We start from the raw sequence: 22,225 nt of genomic DNA on the forward strand, positions 1-22,225 counted from the left end.
ACTTGCAAAAACAAGGCTTGCTGAAGCCCCTTTGAAGTGGTGGCTGATTATGTATGGTGTAGGTTGAGTGTGAAGATACAAATAAGATTGCTTCTCGCCACTTTGAAAGGGAGCAAGGCCACAAAGATGCCACAGAAGAACTGGCAGAAGAATTATCTGATGGAGAGAAGGTGGATTCAGATGTGGGGCCAAAGATGACAAGAAACTACTCAGATTTGGAGATACCAAATGAGCAGGGGCAGACAAGAAAGTCCCTATATGTGGTTTTGATAAGGTACACATAGCTCTTATAGGTTATCTGTATGGGGTTTTCATCCAATCGTATGATGACATTGCATGCCCTTGCAGCTTGCATGGCCTTGTACGTGGTGAGAATATGGAGCTGGGTAGAGATTCGGACACTGGTGGCCAGGTACACCTTTGTAAGGAGTGTGTCACTTCGTGGGTATTTTCCCATATATGTAAGTGATAGATGTAGTTTCACTGTTTCTCACATGGGCTGTAATGTATACATTTAATGGCAGGTGAGGTATGTTGTAGAGCTGGCAAGAGCTTTGGCATCCATGCCGGAAGTTTACCGAGTAGATCTGTTGACACGTCAAATAACTTCCCCTAATGTCGATTGGAGCTATGGTGAACCGACGGAGATGCTAACATATGGGTTCTCAGATGTTGACGTTAGCGGTGATGGTGAAAGCAGTGGTGCTTACATTGTGCGAATCCCGTGTGGGCCCCGGGATGCATACCTCTGCAAAGAGCGCTTGTGGCCCCACATTCAAGAGTTTGTAGATGGTTCTCTGACTCACATACTCAACATGGCCAAGGTCCTTGGAGATCAGATAAATGGCGGTGAACGATATGTGTGGCCTCATGTCATTCATGGTCACTATGCTGATGCAGGGGACATTGCGGCCCTACTATCAGGTGCACTGAATGTCCCTATGGTCTTGACTGGTCACTCTCTTGGTCGGAACAAGATGGAACAGTTGCTGAAGCAGGGCCGCCAATCGAAAGATGACATCAACTCAACTTACAGGATCATGCGGCGCATCGAAGGTGAGGAGCTTTCTCTTGATGCCGCTGAGCTTGTTATTACAAGCACCCAACAAGAGATCGAGGAACAGTGGGGCTTATATGATGGGTTTGATGTCAAGCTTGAGAGGGTTTTGAGGGTCAGGGCTAAGAAGGGTGTGAGCTGCCATGGACGCTACATGCCGCGCATGGTGGTAAGCTACTGATCAGTGATGTGAAATTCTCTGGTTTATGATTGGGCTCACATACCTACAAGTGAAAATCATGGAGTAAAGTTTTTCTTTTGCAGGTGATCCCGCCTGGAATGGATTTCAGTAATTTGATTTTCCCAGATGCCGGAGATGCTACAGATGGCGACCTTGAATCAGCCCTGTCTGATCCAGGTTCACCTTTGGTCGAACCCCCAATCTGGTCAGAGGTAAGTCTTGCTCAACTTAGCAAGCTCAAATCAGCAAGTATGACGGATGGATCATCCCTCTAACACATGGCACCACCAATTGCAGATTAAACGGTTTTTCAACAACCCACATAAACCGATTATTCTCGCACTTGCCCGCCCAGATCCAAAGAAAAATATACCCACATTAGTGAAAGCCTTTGGCGAATGCAAACCTCTACGGGACTTGGCCAACCTGGTGAGTGTCTTGTCCACACACTTGATTACTATTCTATCTGATCATAAGTGTGTATTGCAAGCAAGAGTAATGCAGTCCCAGTCTTTAAGCATATTGAAAATTCTTGTCAGACACTGATCATGGGCAACAGAGATGACATTGATGACATGTCCGGCGGGAATGCAACAATTCTCACAACAGTTTTGAAGCTTGTAGATAAGTATGATCTATATGGACAAGTAGCATATCCTAAGCATCACAAGCAGTCGGATGTTCCCGATGTCTATCGACTTGCTACAAGAACAAAGGTCTGCTGAACTAATGTACATAGAGTTGATGCCTATCATTTTTTCCTTAAGAATCCTTACAGGTGCCTTACAACCTAACAGCATGCTTTGGTTTTCCTTTTCTGAGCAGGGTGTGTTTATAAATCCTGCATTGGTGGAGCCATTTGGTCTCACACTTATCGAGGTAAGTTGGCTCATTTACTGGCGTATCCTGCAAGCGCGTACCACATTGTGTGCCCACACTACAGTCGACCATATCTAAGTCATGCACAATATATGCTATATATGCCTGTGGACATTCTTTACTTAGTAGCATAATTTGTGTGTTGCAGGCAGCTGCTCATGGTTTGCCCATGGTTGCAACCAGAAACGGAGGTCCAGTTGACATCCATAGGGTATGTAGTACATCTTGTGAGGACCTAGCTCTATATGTACACCGTCTGAGGCTTTATATATGGGATTTTTAAATAACCTATTGTGCATTTTCATCATGTACTGCAGGCCCTCAATAATGGATTGCTGGTAGACCCTCATGATCAGAAAGGTATATCCGATGCATTGTTGAGGCTTGTATCGGATAGAACCCTATGGTCAGAATGTAGACGCAATGGGCTAAAAAACATACACCTATTCTCTTGGCCACAGCATTGTCGTACATACCTAGCGCGAATCGCTCAATGCAGGATTAGGCATCCTCAATGGCAGGATGAGACTAGCATCAATGCACAGCTGGATGAAGAGTCACAAGGCGACTCTTTAAGGGATGTCAATGATATATCTCTGCGGTTCTCCATAGATGACAAGCTGCCAGTGAATGGGTCATCAGAGACCATGGAGACACGTAAGGCAGCACAGAGCGGAGACGCACATGACTTCAAGCATGAACTAGAAAAAGTCAGGAAGGAGGCATTTCCCGACGAACATGATTCTTATAGAACCTCTAGTGTTGAAAAGTCTGTTACAGGTAGCAATGGTAGCACAGTTACCAAAGTGCCACTCTTTCGGAGGAAGAGAAAATTTGTGGTAATAGCTTTGGATTCATATAATGCTTGTGGAAAGCCTGACAGCACACTAGTGCAGATCATAAGAGAGATTATCAAGGCCACTAAAACGAACATGTTTCCTCGTCCACCTGGTTTTGTCTTGTCGACGGCTCTATCGTTGAACGAAACAGTGGACATGTTGCACCTGGGTGAACTGCAACGTGATTTTGATGCATTGATTTGTAGCAGTGGAAGTGAACTTTATTACCCTGCCAGCAATGCACATGATGCTTCTAGTGCTCTAGAACCTCAGCTACTTGCCGATCCAGACTATGCGACACATATTGAGTACAGATGGGGTAGAGAGGGCTTGAAAAAGACTATGGCCAGACTTTTCAACATTGAAGAAGGGGGCGAGAAGATTGGAAATAAGAGAGATTGTGCTATTATAGAGGATCACGAAAATTCAAACTCTCATTGCCTTGCTTATGAAGTCAAAGAGCCATCTAAAGTATGGGTTTCTTTGTGCTGTTTGCTGTTACAGTAGTTGGCATGCCTCTTTATTCCCTCATTTAGAAGAATTGATGGTTTTTGCATGTTACCAGGTTCCCAAAGTGGGGGAGCTTCGGAAAAAGCTGAGAATGCGCGGGTTGCGGTGCCATGTAATCTACTGCAGGAATGAATCAAAACTCCATGTTTTGCCACTCCTAGTATCACGAGCGCAGGCGCTCAGGTATCATGTTTAATGACTATCATGTACATAGCCCATTTGGGTGGGAAATCATGTGATTAAGCTCAATAATATCTTCATGTCACCTTCGGCATACAATTGCATGTGTAAGCTCTTGTTGTTGTGGGGTCTCACTGAAGGTATCTGTTTGTTCGATGGGGAGCCGATCTGAGCAACATGTTTGTTTTTGTGGGAGAGACCGGGGACACCGATTATGAAGAGCTGCTTTCGGGTGTCCACAAGACAGTAATATTGGGAGGGTCAGTTGAAAATGGCTGCGACGGTCTTTTGCGGGGTAGCTACAGCTACCACAGAGAAGATGTGATACCACTTGAAAGCCCAAACATTGTGAGGACAGAAAATGCAGTTAACTATGAAGAGATACAGGGGGCCTTACGTAGGTTGGCATAAAAAACCCTAAACCCTAAATAAAATTTTTGAAGCTTGCAATGCCTTATAATGTGCTTTTGGTGTGGAAGTGTAGTGATTTTTGAGTTACCCTTCAATTGACACAAGTAGGTTGACCCATACGATGCTGGTGCATGGAGTATGCATATGTGCATACACATACAAGTGCTATGCATGAGTATGTGTGTGCAAGCCTGAGTGTGGGTGTGTGAATGTATGTGTATTTGTATACGCATGTGTATATATGTGTGCACGTGCGTGTGTGTATGTGTCTAATGTACGATACTCTCCCTGACGTATAGTTGTGTCTCACATGCATTCCCTATGTCTCATCACGTGCATAGACACAACCCTCTCACACACAGGCACGTGCAAATGCACTCTCTCTCCTCGTACTCATCTTGCGTCCACACTCTCACACACATAGTAACTCTCTCAAGCACATACATGCACGGGCACACACACACGTGTGTGAATGTGTGTATGTGTGTGTGAAAATATAATATTATTATATATTTACTATGTGTATATTTATGTACATATCATCATATTAAATTATTTATTTTATATTTACCATATATTTTATATTTTCTTATTTTGTATATTTTATTTATTAATTATATATTTATATTATATTATTATATATATTTATATTATACTATTATATTTATAGCATATTATTATATTTTTACTATATGTATCTTTAAATTTTTTTGTTTATACTTATATATATATATATTATACTTATTTATTATGTATCTTTATATTTTTGTATTATATTATTTTTTTAAAATTTCTCCTCTCAACGTACCCCTACACTCCTTTGTCTCTCTCCCCTTCCTCCCATATTCCTCCCTCTCTCTCTCTCTCTCTCTCTCTCTCTCTCTCCAATATGTGGCCTCCACTCCCCTCTCTCTCTCCCCTTTTCCTCAAGTGTCTTCTTCCCTCCCCCATCACACCCCCTTCTCTTTTTACTATACCGGAATGCCACATGTCTTCCTCTCCCAAAAACTTGCACCTAATAGATAGTATAGATAGATATGTTACACATGCGCGCGCCCACACACACATATATATGTATGTGTCTATATATAGATATATCTATATGTGTGTGTGTATATATAACATATATACGTGTATTTATAAATGTAAACAAAAATGCACACACATGTACCATCTCTCTCACACTCTCTCTCATACACCCGTATATGCACTAATGCAAACACACTTTCTTCCCTCACACACACATACAAACACACACACGTGTGCAAATATATATTATATATCATATTATGTTTCATTATATTTACACATGTACCTATATATATATATATGTGTGTGTGTGAATTTTAATGGGTGGGGTTGCATGGTTGAGGTATCCTCACTCTCAAATAATGTACCTTACATGTACTCTCTCTCTCTCTCTCTCTCTCTCTCTCTCTCTCTCTCTCACACACACACACACACACACACACATGCACCACACCCTTCTCTCTCACACACACACGCACGCACGCACACATCCCTATACACACATGTACTAATGTAAATGGACACACTCTTTCCCCACATACACTCATATGAAAACTCTCTCTCCACACATATAAATGGACACACTCTTTCCCCACATATACTCATATGAAAACTCTCTCTCTCTCTCTCTCTCTCTCTCTCTCTCTCTCTCTCTCTCACACACACACACACACACACACTCCCTCTCTCTTCTTACACACTCCCATACATAGAAACTCTCTTTTTGTTGCACTTACACTCTCTCTCTCTCTCTCTCTCTCTCTCTCTCTCTCTCTCTCACACACACACACACACACATACACATGTAAATATATATTAGACATAATATTAAGTTTTATTATATTTTGGACACATATAGCTATACATACATATATATGTGTATTTAGAAATAGAAATAAATTTATATATATACATAATTTTAATTAACTAATTTTTATATTACATTAAAATTTAATGGGCGGGGATGCATGGTGAGGTGTGCTCACTTTCAAATAAATGCATCGTATATATAATGTATCTCTTTGTCTTTGTTCTCTCTCTCAAATACACACACACACACACACACACACACACACACACACACACACTCAAATGTTAAGACTCTCTCTCTCTCTCTCTCTCTCTCTCTCTCTCTCTCTCTCTCACACACACACACACACTCCCACACATAGAAACTCTCTCTCTCTCTCTCTCTCTCTCTCTCTCTCTCTCTCTCTCTCTCTCTCTCTCTCTCTCTCTCTCTCTCTCTCTCTCTCTCTCTCTCTCTCTAGATCTTTAGTATTCATAGAAAATACTAAACTGTTATTGCTAAAAATTACACTAAGCATCCAATATATGGATGGTTTCGATCTCATTTCTAACACCTTTATATTCATTTAATATGGTCATAGCTTGGCCTAGTCCTTGTATATTATTTTCTTATACACTCCCAATCTTTATAGAGAAATAATTACTAGAGTCATTTAAGCAACAAAGCTTATAAAAACATGTCTCCCAGAAATAAGAATTCTCCCATGAGGTTCATGAAGAGGAGAGAAAGAGACAATGGATCAAGGGGTTGTTTTTGATGTCATGATGCACATCCTCTTGTAGAGACTCTGTGTGATCATTCACCTCCACTTCAATAATATGAGGCATATCAAGGGTAAAAAGAAAGGAAAAAGTTGAGGGGAGAGAGAATTTTAGAGAAAAATGTGGGGCCTCACAAGCCCTTGCAATAACCCTCACAATAGTCCAAGGTTGCAAATTGCAAAGCTTATTGGAAGGCTTATTACTAGACTCCCATGTGACCTTGTAATAAGCCACCACACAATCATGTTATTCATCAATGAGGCTTATTGAAGGAACATTACAAGGCTTTTTAAAGTAACTTCTAGGTCCAAACATTACCGTATGTCTTTGTTGGGGGTTGAGTACAAGCATGCAAATCTCTAGCAGAGCTTGACGTCTCAATCTCACCATCCCTACCTCCAAGCATGTAGACTCCACACCAAGGTAAAGTAAAGCTATTTCTTCTAGTCCTTCTTGTTCTTCTTACTCTTCTTTGGCTAAGTATGTCCTCCTTATTCTTTTAGTAACAAAAAAAAAGAGTATTGTTTTCTTATGAGGAGGAGGAGGAAAAGAGGAAGCATAACATTATCTTTTTCTTATAATTCTTCTTCTTTCTTGGAGGAGAAGACCAAGTCTTCTTTTGTCATGAGAGCTTAAGAAGAAGAAGAAGAAGAAGAAGAAGAACACCAATGACAACAAGACAATGCTTTTTCTTCTTCTTCTTTTACATTTAGAGAAGGAAAAGTAGAAGAAGAAGACAATGTTCTTCTTCTTCTATATTTAGGGGAGAAAAAGGAGAACAATAACATTATCTTCTTAATCCTCTGTTTCTTTTTCTTTGTTTATATTTAGAGAAGAAGATGAAGAAGAAGAAAAAGTCAATGTTCTTCTTCTACCTTTAAAAGAAGAGGAACAAGACAATGCTATTCTTCTTCCTCTTCATCCATGTATAAAGGAGTTGTCTCAAAAAAGGAGGGTTTAGTTTACTTCATTGACATACAATGATATGTGCACCATTTCATGAGTAAGGAGAGTGTTCTCCGTGTGTGCATGTGCATGCGCGCGCGCGTGTGTGTGTGTGTGTGTGTGAGAGAGAGAGAGAGAGAGAGAGGAGAGGGGGGGGGTTTGGGTTTAATTCGTACCTATTGGAAGAGGGAGGAAGGGGGGGATTAAATGACGGCTAAGAGCTGTGAAACAATGGAGGTACTACACTTTTTGAAGGGGGGCTCTCTTGTTACATGAGAAGTGAAATATGGCACGTGGCGAGTTGTGTTCAATTGAGTGCATGAACGAGGCTAAGGTCGCCTAGCCTTTTGTGTGCCTCTCGATGTGGGTATTGCATTGGCCTTAGTGATGCTCTGATCTAGGTGGCTGGGCTTTCCTGGAGGTCTTTTTTAATCTAGCGTGGGAACAGCCCCAACAAAATGTCAAGTGGGACAACAAAATAAAATGTAAAGTGAGCATGTATCTATGTACACGTGTGGTCATAGGTGTTCGGTATGTGTGTATGGGTCACATAATGGGTGTGTGTCTTTAGTAGCAAGAAAATTTATACCAAAAGGTAGGGCCATTGGGGGGGCGCGCATCTCTTTGTTATCGTACTGCGTTTGGCATAGCTTTTTGATGCGCCAATGCTAATCATTCTGATTATCTCTCCACGAGCATATGACACAAGGACCACGCTTTCACCCACGTCGATGGATATGGATAAAGAATATTTGCACGAGATCCCACTGGGGGCTGCACAAGCATTCCTTGAGACCATAGATTTACCTATGCATTTCGTAGGTCCCCATGGGCCATATATTTGCATGCATTCTTCCTTGCTTCGTACACCATGTAATACCATGTGATGTGAAGGGCTCAAGTTGCCTCCATTCTTCTTTTGCTTGTGATGTGAAGGGCTCAAGTTGCATGCACCCTCGTAGAGTCCTCTTGTATATGCACACAACACATTAAGAGATGAAAAGAATCAAGAGGACAAGCTCCACTCCAACAAATTGAAAGAGTATTCTGACAAAAGAGTACAATATATAATACTCATGATAACATAAGAGTGCAATATATAGTACTCATGGTAAGTGGAGACAATTACTTTGGGATGTTATTTCAGTACCCTAGTACCTCCCTCGCATTTAAAAAATGGTGGAAGCAGTAACTCTGGGAACAAGTTGCATTGCGAACGGTGATCATATTATAATGTACAATAGGAAGTTGCATAGGGATATCATCATTTAAGTGCACATGTTGTAGTACCAAAAACGGGTTATTAGTACAACAGGGTCACAATAAGTATAAGTGTGCACATAAGTCTCATCCCAATTGGAAATGTACCAAGATGAATTGCCATAGATAGAATACATAAGCATGTATACATGGCATTCCATATAGGCTTCATCATTTAAGAGCATTATATGATACCCAAATTTTATAAATTCATGGTACAATAGGGTTCTTTATTGACATTTGTGTTTGACAAACTAGGCAACTTGCTAAGACAAAGCACTAAAAGGCTAGTCTACTTTGATCTAGATCTATCATGACATAGCCATGCACCCATGATATTTTGGTTGTTTGAATATTTGTCCAACCACTCTATAAAAATGAATGTAGTTGTAGCATGTCCTAGTTTTAGTTGCAATATCAAAAAGAAAAAGGAGAACAAGAAGAAATATACTCTTATGCATAAGCTCCTATTCAAGATGTTTAAGCTTATATACGTAAGGACTTAAAATGAGAATGAAAATAAAAAACCCTAATGCCCTTCAAGGGTGCAAAGTTAAACAGATGTTGAGGAGTGGACTTTTACTTGGCAATGAGTTTTGAGGTCAAGCTGACATGGACAGAGGCCGACTTTTTGTGCTCCTACTCAAATAGGCCTCAAATAGGCCCTACAAATACAAAGAAAAGTAAGTATACACTTTTCTTCTTCTTCTTCTGCTCATCTAAAGATTTAAGAAGAAGAAGAAGAAGAAGAGGTAGAAAATAAAGAAGAAAAATATATTGTTATTATGACTATCCTCTAAAGGTAGAACTCTAACCTACCATGTCTTTTAAAGGGTGGACAGATGAATTCTAGATAGTTCAATTTACACTTAAGATGTACGTGCTTCTTGGATTTTGACTTTTAAGCAAAGTGTTTTGAATATCTAACTCTCATCTACACCTTGACTATGCTTAGAGGCTCAAAATTTTCATGGACTTCACACTACCTTAGACAATACTCGAGCATGAATAGTTAAATGATTGCCTTTTTAGTGGTGAGTATGAATATTTAAGAAGTAAAGAGCTATACATTTCCAATAAGATCAGTGGATTAGAGAGTGATTGCAAAACCTTCCTTGTGTAGATTTATAATCACTTCCACATTTGAAAGACATTAAGACCTCTTGGGTGTGTCATCATGTTTTGTAATATTTTACCTTCCAACAATAGTTTACATAGCTATGTATTACCCCTTTCTAGTGCACACATTAGTGGTGACTTATCGTTAGCATTTGGTACGTTTATGAACTCAGTGACATCTGCCTTTGTTCTGAAGCCAATCCAAACTTACATCACAACCTAGAATCATTGAATGAATATATATATATATATATATATATATGTATGTATGTATGTATGTATGTATGTATGTATGTATATATGTATGTATGTATGTACGTACGTACGTACGTACGTATATATATATATATATATATATATATATATATATATATATATGAATGAAATGCTCTCTAGTAACAACATAGTCTCACCAGAAATAAATTTATCTATCTCAAATAACCTTAATAGAACAATGTATGGTCTTGATTAGGTGTTATTCATAACTATTTTTTACAATAAGATTTTTCCATAACAAAAAACTAGACCTCTTCCAGTTATTTACATAGCTCAAGGGGATCCTATTTTTGTGCCCTTGTCTAGTGTCAAGGCACTAGGTTCGCACATTGGTGTGGATGTGCATTCAGTACAAAGAGCATCCAACACATGGTGTAGCTTTTTTCATGATCCAAGGCTCTACTTATTGAGGTAGTTCTCTATTTGATTGTATCAACAATTTCTTTAATATATTCTTTGTGTATTTGGTAGATATCTGATTAAACGTTCACATTTTGTGTAGGTATCAGCATCTAGGACTGTCGATCACCCTACTTGTTGAGGTAGTACTCTATTTGATTGTATCAATAATTTCTTCAAAATGTTCGTTGTGAATTTGGTAGATATCTCATTAAACATTGACCTTTTATGTAGATACCAATGTTTGGGACTACCGATCCAAGTGCATCTCATATGACTGAGAGTCTCACACAGAGCTCCAACAAGCAAAAGTAGATCTCCAGCAAGAAGGAAGACAAGAGCTGGACTAGTCTCTAGAGAGCACGCAAGAGTGCACTTGGAGGATTCAAGAGGGCACCTTTTCAATGAGGTGACAAGGCACTGGATTGCAGAGTTTCCATCAAATGAAATTGGTATCTCATAGAAGGGGAGAGAAGTCAACCCCCTACGTTAGCATATATCCTTGTCCACCCACCACTACATCAAAGGTCAACGTCCTTTTGCATCCCATGCTCCAAAGTTTCTTCATGACCATTTTCTCTAGGTTACCATGGTTGCCACTGATTTCTATGGATTGGGATATGACCACTTATTTCACCTATCTTGCATTAGTCTCCAGTTGATGCAGTGAGCCAGTTTTCCCATTTGTAGATATGTAGTGGATATGTCAACATACAAAGTTTTGGGCTTAGATTTCTCTACCCCGACACACACAAGAGATCGATCCAATGATAGCAAGCCGATCTCACATACTACACGCAAGGATCTAGAGGCTTTAGCATGACATATGAGCATTGGTACTGACCAAATTCCTCCTGGATTTGAGTATCCTACACATATGGAGTGGAGCAAGCATGATCTAGAGTCTCCTTGAGAGGAGAACAGACAGACAACATATGAGTAGCTTGGCGGTGCAAGTCCTAGTGGTCATCAAATCCTCGACATAGCTATTGTAAAAGTATACTCAGTGCTGAGGAGCATACATGTTTCGAGTGGGAGGTTTGAACTTTCCACGACTTTACTTTATGGTTACAATGCTATGAGCTACAGGATCAAAGAGATGATAAGGCACATAAGGCTATGGGGATGGTTAGGACTGATCACGTATTTCCCATATTACAGGTGAGAAAGGAAACAACTATAGTATCACCACTCGAGTGAGGAGCCTTGACAGGCAGCTATGGGGCTCTGAGACAAGGAGGTGTTTGCAGTGTCCTCAGGCTCTAAATCAAATGATAGTAACTAAACCCAGAGTAACTGGGTTAGCACTCAATATTTTTTGTTGAGATGTATCTTCTAGTGACATGGTTCTTTATACTTTATACTTTGTATCTCAAATGATAGTGACTAAACCCAGAGTAACTAGGTTAGCACTCAATATTTTTTGTTGAGATGTATCTTCTAGTGACATGGTTCTTTATACTTTATACTTTGTACTTTGTTCATCATGATATATTGAGATAGTTCTTTGTACTCATGTGCATGCTTTTTTTAAATACATTTATGCATTTGTAATTTATTTCCAAAAGTTTTAAATTAAGCCTTTCTCTCTCTCCTTATCGTGCCACACCCACATGTTATCCGATGGAAAATAACTTTTGCAGACATCGTTGATGAATCTAGCCCCACATGCCTACAAAATCTCATCACCAACATCAAGAGACATTTGGTTGGTCAAATGAAACGAAATGTCTAAAAGTAAAGTCTCTTAGTGCTTGAGAGCCTAGGAAAAAACTTGCTCTTCCATATACCATCGTACCCAACATTGTCTAACGAGACGATAAATCTTTGCACACATGGAAAATGAGCCCAATGCCCAAATTAAAGTCTCAATACTCAAGAGGCTAGAAAAAATCAAGCTTTTACACATGCCATCATATCCAAACATCTTTCGATGGTGATAAAACTCTATAGGCATGGAAGCTAGATCCAACAGTGAATGACATTTGGTTGGTCAAGTGAGACCCAATTCCCAAAATTAAAGTCTCTTGATGCTCCAGTGGTGGCTAAGAAAGATTCAGCTCTGCCACATGCCTTTGTATCCAAACATCGTCCAATGGTGTGATGAAACTTTGTAGGTAGTGGATTCTTGCAATGCATTGAGTCAAAATTTTGGGGATTTTCATGAAGATTAACCTCATTAATCATAATTTTGGATTGATAATGTTAATGATCCATTAAACCAAGAGTTATATGGATAATGAACATAGCTATTTTCTCTTGCAAAGTTTTGAAAAATTCCATGAAAATCAAGGTTTCTTGGATTCTTTCATGCTTGAATGGAGTTCTTCCACATGGCTTTGCTTCAAATGCAAGTTTATTAAGCTTTATATATCTCCAAATGCAAGCTTATTAAGCTTTACATACCTCCATTCAACTTCATTTCACATTTGAAATATCAATTTTATGGAATGAAGATTAATGCCATTAACCATGCTTGATTCGGATAACATAAGGCATGTCACATGCTTATGTGAAGAGGCACATGTATTAAGAAATGTGAAGGACAAGTTATTGAAGAAGTATTTTAGCCAACAACCATTTAAAGATCACCTTTACAAACCTCACCATCGACATTAAAATCTTGTATTGAGATCAATTGTGTTGGCATACAATTATAAGTGCCTATGTTGTAAAGTAACTCTTACATACTTGATTACAAGTTTGTACAAGGTTATATACAAATCTCAATTCCAAAGATGCTTGTAGAATCTAGTATGTTGAGAGAGTACCTTTAGCACTAGGTGAAGTGGCCAAAGGGGAGTGCATCTTGAACCTTTCGTGCCGTGAGTACCTTAGTACAACCGTACAAAAGGGGATGAAGTACATGGTGTGAAGACTTGGACCCGGTCCTTACCATTGAATCATAAACTTTGGTAAGAAGGCAGAAAGACTTGGCAACTGGGAGATTGGCAAGTATAGACGACATCCATGATTGGTATTGGCATGTATAGACGACATCCATGATTGGTATTGGCATGGTTTGCAATTTGACAATGAATTGGCAAAGCAACGCAATGGTATTCTCATAGTTTCCATGTTGAGATTTTGATGCAAATACAAAGGAGAATATGGCAAACTTTTCTCAAAATCCTATGGCTACACTTGATGGGCAAGATTTAATGCATTATTAAGTAGTGGCTTGATGTCATCTTGATCAAGGAAAGCTTATGCTCAAGTGCCGTGGATAATGGAAGCCTTGAGTGCATTGAATTAGGATTTTTTACAATTTTGACTAGGTTCTACAGGGCCACAAAATCCTAATTCAATCAAAATGAGATGGACATGTTTTGTAAGTGGTTGCATTACCTCTTATTACTTTCCAAGGGCTACATCTAGAGCTGTCAAGCTCCCAATTTTGGTACCGTTTGCTATTTTAATTGGCATTCTTAACTGTAAGCAAAAACCCTAATTCAGTCATAGCCTATTTTGAATCTTGTCTAAGTGTTTACATATTTCAAGAGTACTCTCTTAGAACTTCAAGAAGAGCCATTGAACTTCCCAATCCACTACTAAGTGTTTACATATTTCAAGAGTACTCTCTTAGAACTTCAAGAAGAGCCATTGAACTTCCCAATCCACTACTATCTTGTCTAAGTGTTTACATATTTCAAGAGTACTCTCTTAGAACTTCAAGAAGAGCCATTGAACTTCCCAATCCACTACTATCTGGGTGGTCAACGGATATAGTTGAGTAATCATGAAAGTTAAAATAGAACATACTTGTCCTTTGACTGAAGTCAAATCTTTCATAGGATTGTTAATACTCCTTAAGATCTTCCTATCGAGCTATAGATCATTCTATTTGGATCACTTGTTGGGTATTTATGGTCATTTTCCTAATTTCAGGTGTAAACCATTTTCATATCTTCAATTGTAAATCAAAAAAGTCAAAATAGAGAGTACTATAGCTTTGACCAAGTCAAAGGTGATTATATATGTGGATCCTAGACTTCATTACCTCTTCATAGAGCTAAAGATTACTCATTCAAAAAGAACTTTCCAATGTGCAATTGGAATTAATTGAAAATAGGTATAAAGGACCTTAGCCTAAGGGTCTAGATTTTCATAAATTTTTGGATTATGGTCCAATTAAGGTTCCTATGGGCCAATAGGATCAATCCAAGTGTGGGGAGGAGATGAAGTACATGGATGTGGATGTGGATGTGGATGTGAAAGAATGGATGTGGATGAGTATGTGAAAAAATGGATGTGGATGAGTATGTGAAAGAATGGATGTGGATATGTATGTGAAAGAAGGGATGTGCATGTGTATGCGAAAGAATGGATGTGAATGTGTATGTGAAATAATGGATGTGGATGAGTATGTGAAAGAATGGATGTGGATATGTATGTGAAAGAAGGGATATGCATGTGTATGCAAAAGAATGGATGTGGATGTGAAAGAATGGATGTGGATGTGTATGTGAAAGAATGTGATGTGATGTAAAGGGATGTGGATGTATATGTGAAAGAATGTGATGTGATGTAAAGGGATGTGGATGTGTATGTGAAAGAATGGATGTGATGTAAAGAGATGTGATGTGACATGAATACATGTGGATGTGAAGTGATAGATATGAATGTATGGATAGATGTGGGTAGTCATACATATGAACGATTGGATGGATGTGGATGAATGAGATGAGATATGTATGAATGAGACATGATGTGGATAGATGTGATGTGATGTAATGTGGATAGAATGTATGTGATGGGATGGTGATGAGAATGAATGTGATGGATATGAATGAATGTGATGTGATGGATGTAAATGGATGTGATGTAAATGAATGTGACGGACGTGAATAGATGTGATGTGATGCGAATCGGGATGCGAATGAATGAGATATGATGTTATGTGAATTGGGATGTAAATGAATAAGATGTGATGTCATGTGAATCTGGATGTGAATGAATGAGATGTGACATCATGTGAATCAAGATGTGAATGGATGAGAGGTGATGTGATGTGAAATGGATGTGATAAAAATTAGGATAGATGTGAATGGATGATATGTGATGTGAATGAATGTGATGTGATGTGATGTGAAACGGGATAGATGTGAATGAATATGATGTGATGAGATGTGGATATGGGTAGATGGGAGTGGATGAGATCTCATGAGGATAAATGAGGAAAGATGTGATGAGATGCAAAATGATGTGATGAGAATGGGAATACATATGAAATGAATGTGGATTAAGTAATGTGCATTGATGTGGAACAATGTGGAAAGACGTGAGTTCGTTATAGAAACTGTATTTATGACCTGTTTTTAAATGACTATTTTATGTCAAGAATGTTTTATGTCAAGAATGCTTGGGAAGTATTTTGATTGTCTTGTGTGAATAAGGTCGTGGAGACCTAACTGGTAAATTTGCAACAGCTGACGGAGAGTCAACGGAAGACGTCTCGTGTAGTAGCAAGGTCAGCCGAGGTCTTGACTAGCCTCGGTTCGATTTAAATGGTGAGCTTCCGGTATGGTGGATGAGGGACCAAGGAAGCGGCCTATGAGTGAAGCACTAGGTGACCTGCGACGAAGGATCCTAGAGGGTGTGCTGACCATACGGTGCTCGGGCTCTGGGTCGCCGAAGATACCCACATATGCGTTGAGGAAGATACTGGAATACGGAGTAAGAGTTGTTTTTTGAATTCGGGCATGGATCTGGTTGATTGACCTTGCTGGTCCTGGATGAGTCCATGGCTCTTTTATATGGATCTATTGATTGATCTTGTTGATCTTCAACGAAGATTCCATCTGGATTTTTATAAGTGAATATATTGTCGGGTACTATGAGCTAGGAACTATCGAAAAGGCCCCTGAGTGGACAGGTGAGCGTTCTGGTTACCATGATGCCATAGGTACACCGATGAAGGAATGAATGGAAATCGAAATTCAACCGGATATTTTGGAGGATTATGATCAGTGATTCTATAGTTTCATTAAAGATTGTTTTAAAGACAATTGAATCTGTGAAACAGGCAATTTTCATATTAGGTGTATAAGTGGTGTTTCTAGCTTGAAGTTTGCATGAAGATCCGGCTAGGGGGCCTGGGAACTTTTTTCCCTGGTACCCGAGACAAAACCTAACCAAATTCCTAAATGGATCCCATCACTACATTGATTGGGTAGTTGACTAACCCATGGGTAGGCTGGACTGGCGGGTCCCTAAATTGAGACTCAATTCTGTTATGGTACGTTAGAGGAAGTAAATCCCGGATAGTAATTGTTCTATGGTGGAAAAGAATCAATGGCTGTGCCTCTCAATGAGGAAAAAAGCGTTGGTCTCTATGATCCAAGTGCAAGTTTCTTCCTTGATCTGACCAAGTGACTTACAGGTTCGGTCGGATTAGTTTGGTCAGTGATGACCTTGACTACGTTAGAGTAAAAATTATCCTGGAGGAATCGCCCGTGCTTTCTAGGCGAGAAGTTTTTTCGGGTTTGGTTTTGGAAGAACCAAGGGATTAGTCTCTTTTCCGGATATCGGTGGGCGAGGCCCCGAGTGAGAGGCCCTGCCCCGCGCAAGAAGTGCTACTTCCGCTGCTAGCACCCCCGAATTCGTTGCACGGAGGGGGCAGGGATCTTTCAGCTGGTATCAGAGCGAATTGGCTAAAGTGGATCAACCGAGGAGCCAAAAATGTCAAAAATTAATGTACCAGTAAAAGGTTGTAATTGTGTGATAAAATTCATACAACTTGATATTCAGAATGAGATTCATATATAGGTGATTAGGTCTTCAGATGGAAGTACCGCAATTGTATGGAACCCTGACTTGCTTGAGGCCTAGACATGATGGTATTTACCTTAAAATTCCAAGGACCGTGACTACCCGTATATACCGAGAGTATAACTGTATCTCTTTACTGGCAGTATATACGAGTAAATCTAAGACCTTGAAATTATAAGCAAAAATGCTATCCAGATGATGAATTCGAATGTGGTTGATATCATTTTAAAATTCTGGTTGAGAATTGATGAGTTGATTTGGATTTTTATTGAAAAATGATGATTCCTGAATTTTGGTTGAAAAGCGATAAGTTGAGCAAAACCACAATGAGGATGAATTGGACGAATCCCAGTGATGATGATAATAGCTAGAATGATGATTATGACTTCAGCAAATCACTATGAGATTAGTGGATTGTGCTAACAGATTGCTACTGTTAACACTTGACCCAGTGGATCAAGTTAAGGGATGGTAAATTGAGAACCTGCATGACTGAAATTCTCGTGGAGGAATGTTCCGGTAAAATTCCCGGTCTGATGGACCATTATTGTGTTAAGGAAACGAATGATATGATCTGAATGAATTATTATCTAATAATGTGTTCTATATAAGGGATCTTTATCACGGGATTCTGTTGGGTTGACCAGACTATAAGGAACCCCAGAATCAGTTGGATCTTAAGGGAAAGAGTTGTCCTCTAGTTTGCGAGATGAGGACATCTCGCATTTTTTAAGTGGGGGATGTAAGATTCCTCCCTCCAGCTTTTGAGGTGTATAGGTGTAAGAACCTCCCCTTCTGATCTTATAATTATTCCCCTCTCTGAAATAAGAGAAAGATCCTGTTTTGGCATGGAGAGAGAAAATGTCTAGAGAGAGGTAATCCAAAATTGAGATATTTTTGGATATAAAAATCCTCCTAGTGTCTAAAATGGTTTCCCCTGAAACACAAATTCAAAAAGAACTTTCCAATGTGCAATTGGAATTAATTAAAAATAGGTATAAAGGACCTTAGTCTAAGGGTCTAGATTTTGAGAAAATTTTGGATTATGGTCCAATTAAGGTTCCTATCGGCGGCCAATAGGATCAATCCAAGTGTGGGAAGGAGATAAATCCAATTTATAAAAGAAAAATACCCAAAAATGAGTAAATGCCCACATAAGATAAAGAGTTGACTGAGTACAAGGTTTATTAGTAAAAAACTATGAATATTACTTAAAAAAAGGGTATAATGATACATTTTTGACACCTTGGTAAGGAGAAGGGAGCTCTTCAAGGTGGCACCTATTTCACATGTGTGGAGGACTTTTAAACTCAAAAATAATAAGATATTTTTATCTCTCCTCTCTCCTGGATCAAACCAAATCAAAAAGGAAGCCAAACTGGTCCAAATTATGTCCAAATTCAGTCAAACTAGTCCAAATCTTGTCCAAATTCAGCCAAATTGAAGCTGGAAAATTCTAGAACTTAGTTGGAATTAGTTAGTGGCCTCCCTTACCTATAAATAGATCCTTAGTCCTTTGTAAAAATATATGTGAACTATACCATGCTAGTATTATACTGAAATAATGATATTTTCTATTATCCTCTAAAAATCCTCTACAATTTGGAGAGATTGGAGCTTCTCTCTCTCTTCAACCTTCTTTGGAGTCTTCATCAACATACTAAACCAATTGATTGGTTGGGGGCCGCTCCAATGACTAACGAATCAAGCACGAATCAAGCATGAATCAAGCAGCACGAATCAAGCACGAATCAAGCAAAAGAAGAGGTAAAGAGTAATTTTATGGTCTTTTTCTTAATCTCTAAATGTTTCTCACTTCTCAACCCCTCTCAAGCTTAAGAAGTACTCAACTGAATGGCTCTTGAATGCAATTGAAGCTCTCTAATGAATTTTAGTAATTAAACATATAAAGTTTACATTTATGCTTAAATTAAAATGTTTTTTAAAGCATATCTCTCTCTCCCCCAAAGAATGGTCATTTCTATGACCTATGCAATATTCAAATGATGTTTCTTATGAAGCAATTCTAATTCTATGCTTGTCAAATTACAGGCCAAAGAAGTGGCTTTTTAATGCTTTTATGCTATTTAAACTATGAAAAACTTAGGAATCAAGTCCATAATTGGATATTGATCCAAATGATAGTTATTCTATCATATTGTATTACTAAAACTTTATGCTTTCAAAATTATTAAAAATTATCAGTAATAGCAACCGAGCTATGGTAAAATTTTTAAAAAATTAACACATAAATCAATTTCATGCATAATATGAAAAGCGGACTTTCTACCATATTCTAGGATTAATCATCCTAGGTTAATTGAATAATTATCATCATAACCATGAAAAATTTGATTTTAATGTTTGTGCATAAATAGTTAATTAGGAAAAAGAGAAATTTCTAGTTATTCATTTTTATGATAAAAGAGAAATTCCCATGACAATAAAAATCCATGTATTCCAATGAGGAAAGAGAAAAATTTAGAATATTAAATTAATGGATATTGTATTTAAAAATTAAAGAATAATTCTAGTTAAATTTATTTTTATGCATAGATATATTTAAATGATAAAAGAGAAATTCCTATGACATTTGGAATTCAATCATTTAGATGGAAAAAGAGAAATTCCTAGCGTATTGGAATTAATAGATATTTTATTTAAATTCAAAGATGAATTTTAGATCAATTTATTTTATCTATGAGAAATATTTAAATGATAAAAGAGGAATTCCTATGACATTTGGAATTCAATCAATTAGATGAGAAAATAGAAATTCCTAGCATACTGGAATTAATGGTATTTTATTTAAATTCAAAGATGGATTTTAGATAAATTTATTTTATTATGAGAAATATTTAAATGATAAAAGAGGAATTCCTATGAAATTTGGAATTCAATCATTTAGATGGGAAAAGAGAAATTCCTAGCATATTGGAATTAATGGATATTTTATTTAAATTCAAAGATAAATTATAGATAAATTTATTTTATCTATGAGAAATATTTAAATGATAAAAGAGGAATTCCTATGACATTTGGAATTCAATCATTTAGATGAGAAAAGAGAAATTCCTAGCATATGGTATTTTATTTAAATTCAAAGATGGATTTTAGATAAATTTATTTTATCTATGAGAAATATTTAAATGATAAAAGAGGAATTTCTATAACATTTGGAATTCAATCATTTAGATGGGAAAAGAGAAATTCTTAGCATATTGGAATTAATGGATATTTTATTTAAATTCAAAGATGAATTTTAGATAAATTTATTTTATCTATGAGAAATATTTAAATGATAAAAGAGGAATTCTTATAACAAATGGGAATTCAATTATTTAAATGGAAAAAGAGAAATTCCTAGCATGTTGAAATAATAGATATTTTATTTTAGATGAGTTTATTTTATGAGAAATATTTGATCATAAAAGAGGAATTCCCATGACATTGGAATGCAAATAATCAAATGCAAAAAGAGGACTTCTCATGATAATTGAGGTCCAAGAAATTAAATGGAAAAAAGAGAAATTCTTAGTATAATTCGATTTATGATTATTTATCAAAAGTGAAAATATGGGTAGAATTGATTTCTGTAAATCCCATGAATTCTTCTATTCCAAAAGAGGAATATTGAATTTAATTCATTTGAGAAATTGAGAAAGAATATGGAAATAGTCATCGAGAAAAAGAACCTTTATCTAGGCCAAGCAATTGGCAGAAATTTAGGAAAAGTCCCATTATATCGGTATCAAAGTAGTAAAAACTACTAAATGGGAATAGGATGTGAAACGGATGCAATAAGATGTAAATGGGATGTGATAGGATGTGAATGGATGTGATAAGATGTAAATGGGATGCGATAGGATGTGAATGGATGAGATAAGATATAAATAGGATGTGATAAGATGTGGTGTAATGAGAATGGATGTGGATGAGAATGATGAGTTGAGAATGAGATGAGAGGATATGTGAAAGGGTGAGATGGGAAGTACATGCATGGATGTGGATGTGGATGTGAAAGAATGGATGTGGATGTGGATGTGAAAGAATGGATGTGGATGTGTATGTGAAAGAATGGATGTGGATGAGTATGTGAAAGAATGGATGTGGATATGTATGTGAAAGAAGGGATGTGCGTGTGTATGCGAAAGAATGGATGTGGATATGTATGTAAAAGAATGGATGTGGATGAGTATGTGAAAGAATGGATGTGGATATGTATGTGAAAGAAGGTATGTGCATGTGTATGCGAAAGAATGGATGTGGATGTGTATGTGAAAGAATGTGATGTGATGTGTATGTGAAAGAATGTGATGTGATGTAAGGGGATGTGGATGTGTATGTGAAAGAATGGATGTGATGTGACATGAATACATGTGGATGTGAAGTGATAGATATGAATGTATGGATAAATGTGGGTAGTCATACATATGAACGATTAGATGGATGTGGATGAATGAGATGAGATGTGTATGAATGAGACATGATGTGGATAGATGTGATGTGATGTAACGTGGATAGAATGTATGTGATGGGATGGTGATGAGAATGAATGTGATGGATATGAATGAATGTGATGTGATGGATGTAAATGGATGTGATGTAAATGAATGTGAGACGGACGTGAATAGATGTGATGTGATGCGAATCAGGATGTGAATGAATGAGATGTGATGTTATGTGAATCGGGATGTGAATGAATGAGATGTGATGTCATGTATGTGAATGAATGAGATGTGATATCATGTGAATTGGGATGTGAATGAATGAGATGTGACGTCATGTGAATTATGA

General features: G+C 37.8%; 1 protein-coding gene across 1 annotated transcript in view; it reads left to right on the plus strand.

Moving 5' to 3' along the window:
- The window catches only part of LOC147618702 (putative sucrose-phosphate synthase 2), a 5,383-nt gene extending 1,255 nt beyond the window's left edge, over positions 1–4,128 (plus strand). The window contains exons 3-13 of the mRNA XM_086773731.1: positions 63–274; positions 349–412; positions 525–1,226; positions 1,322–1,450; positions 1,536–1,667; positions 1,778–1,954; positions 2,064–2,117; positions 2,266–2,328; positions 2,435–3,427; positions 3,522–3,649; positions 3,787–4,128. Coding sequence (XP_086629857.1) covers positions 63–274; positions 349–412; positions 525–1,226; positions 1,322–1,450; positions 1,536–1,667; positions 1,778–1,954; positions 2,064–2,117; positions 2,266–2,328; positions 2,435–3,427; positions 3,522–3,649; positions 3,787–4,057 — 2,925 coding nt within the window. The 3' untranslated portion in view covers positions 4,058–4,128. The remainder of the gene's footprint in view (positions 1–62; positions 275–348; positions 413–524; positions 1,227–1,321; positions 1,451–1,535; positions 1,668–1,777; positions 1,955–2,063; positions 2,118–2,265; positions 2,329–2,434; positions 3,428–3,521; positions 3,650–3,786) is intronic.
- Positions 4,129–22,225: the final 18,097 nt, after the last annotated feature.

This window comes from Cibotium barometz, chromosome 34, assembly GCF_041138505.1.
Source record: "Cibotium barometz isolate CiBa-2024 chromosome 34, ASM4113850v1, whole genome shotgun sequence".
Classification (NCBI taxonomy): Eukaryota; Viridiplantae; Streptophyta; class Polypodiopsida; order Cyatheales; family Cibotiaceae; genus Cibotium; species Cibotium barometz.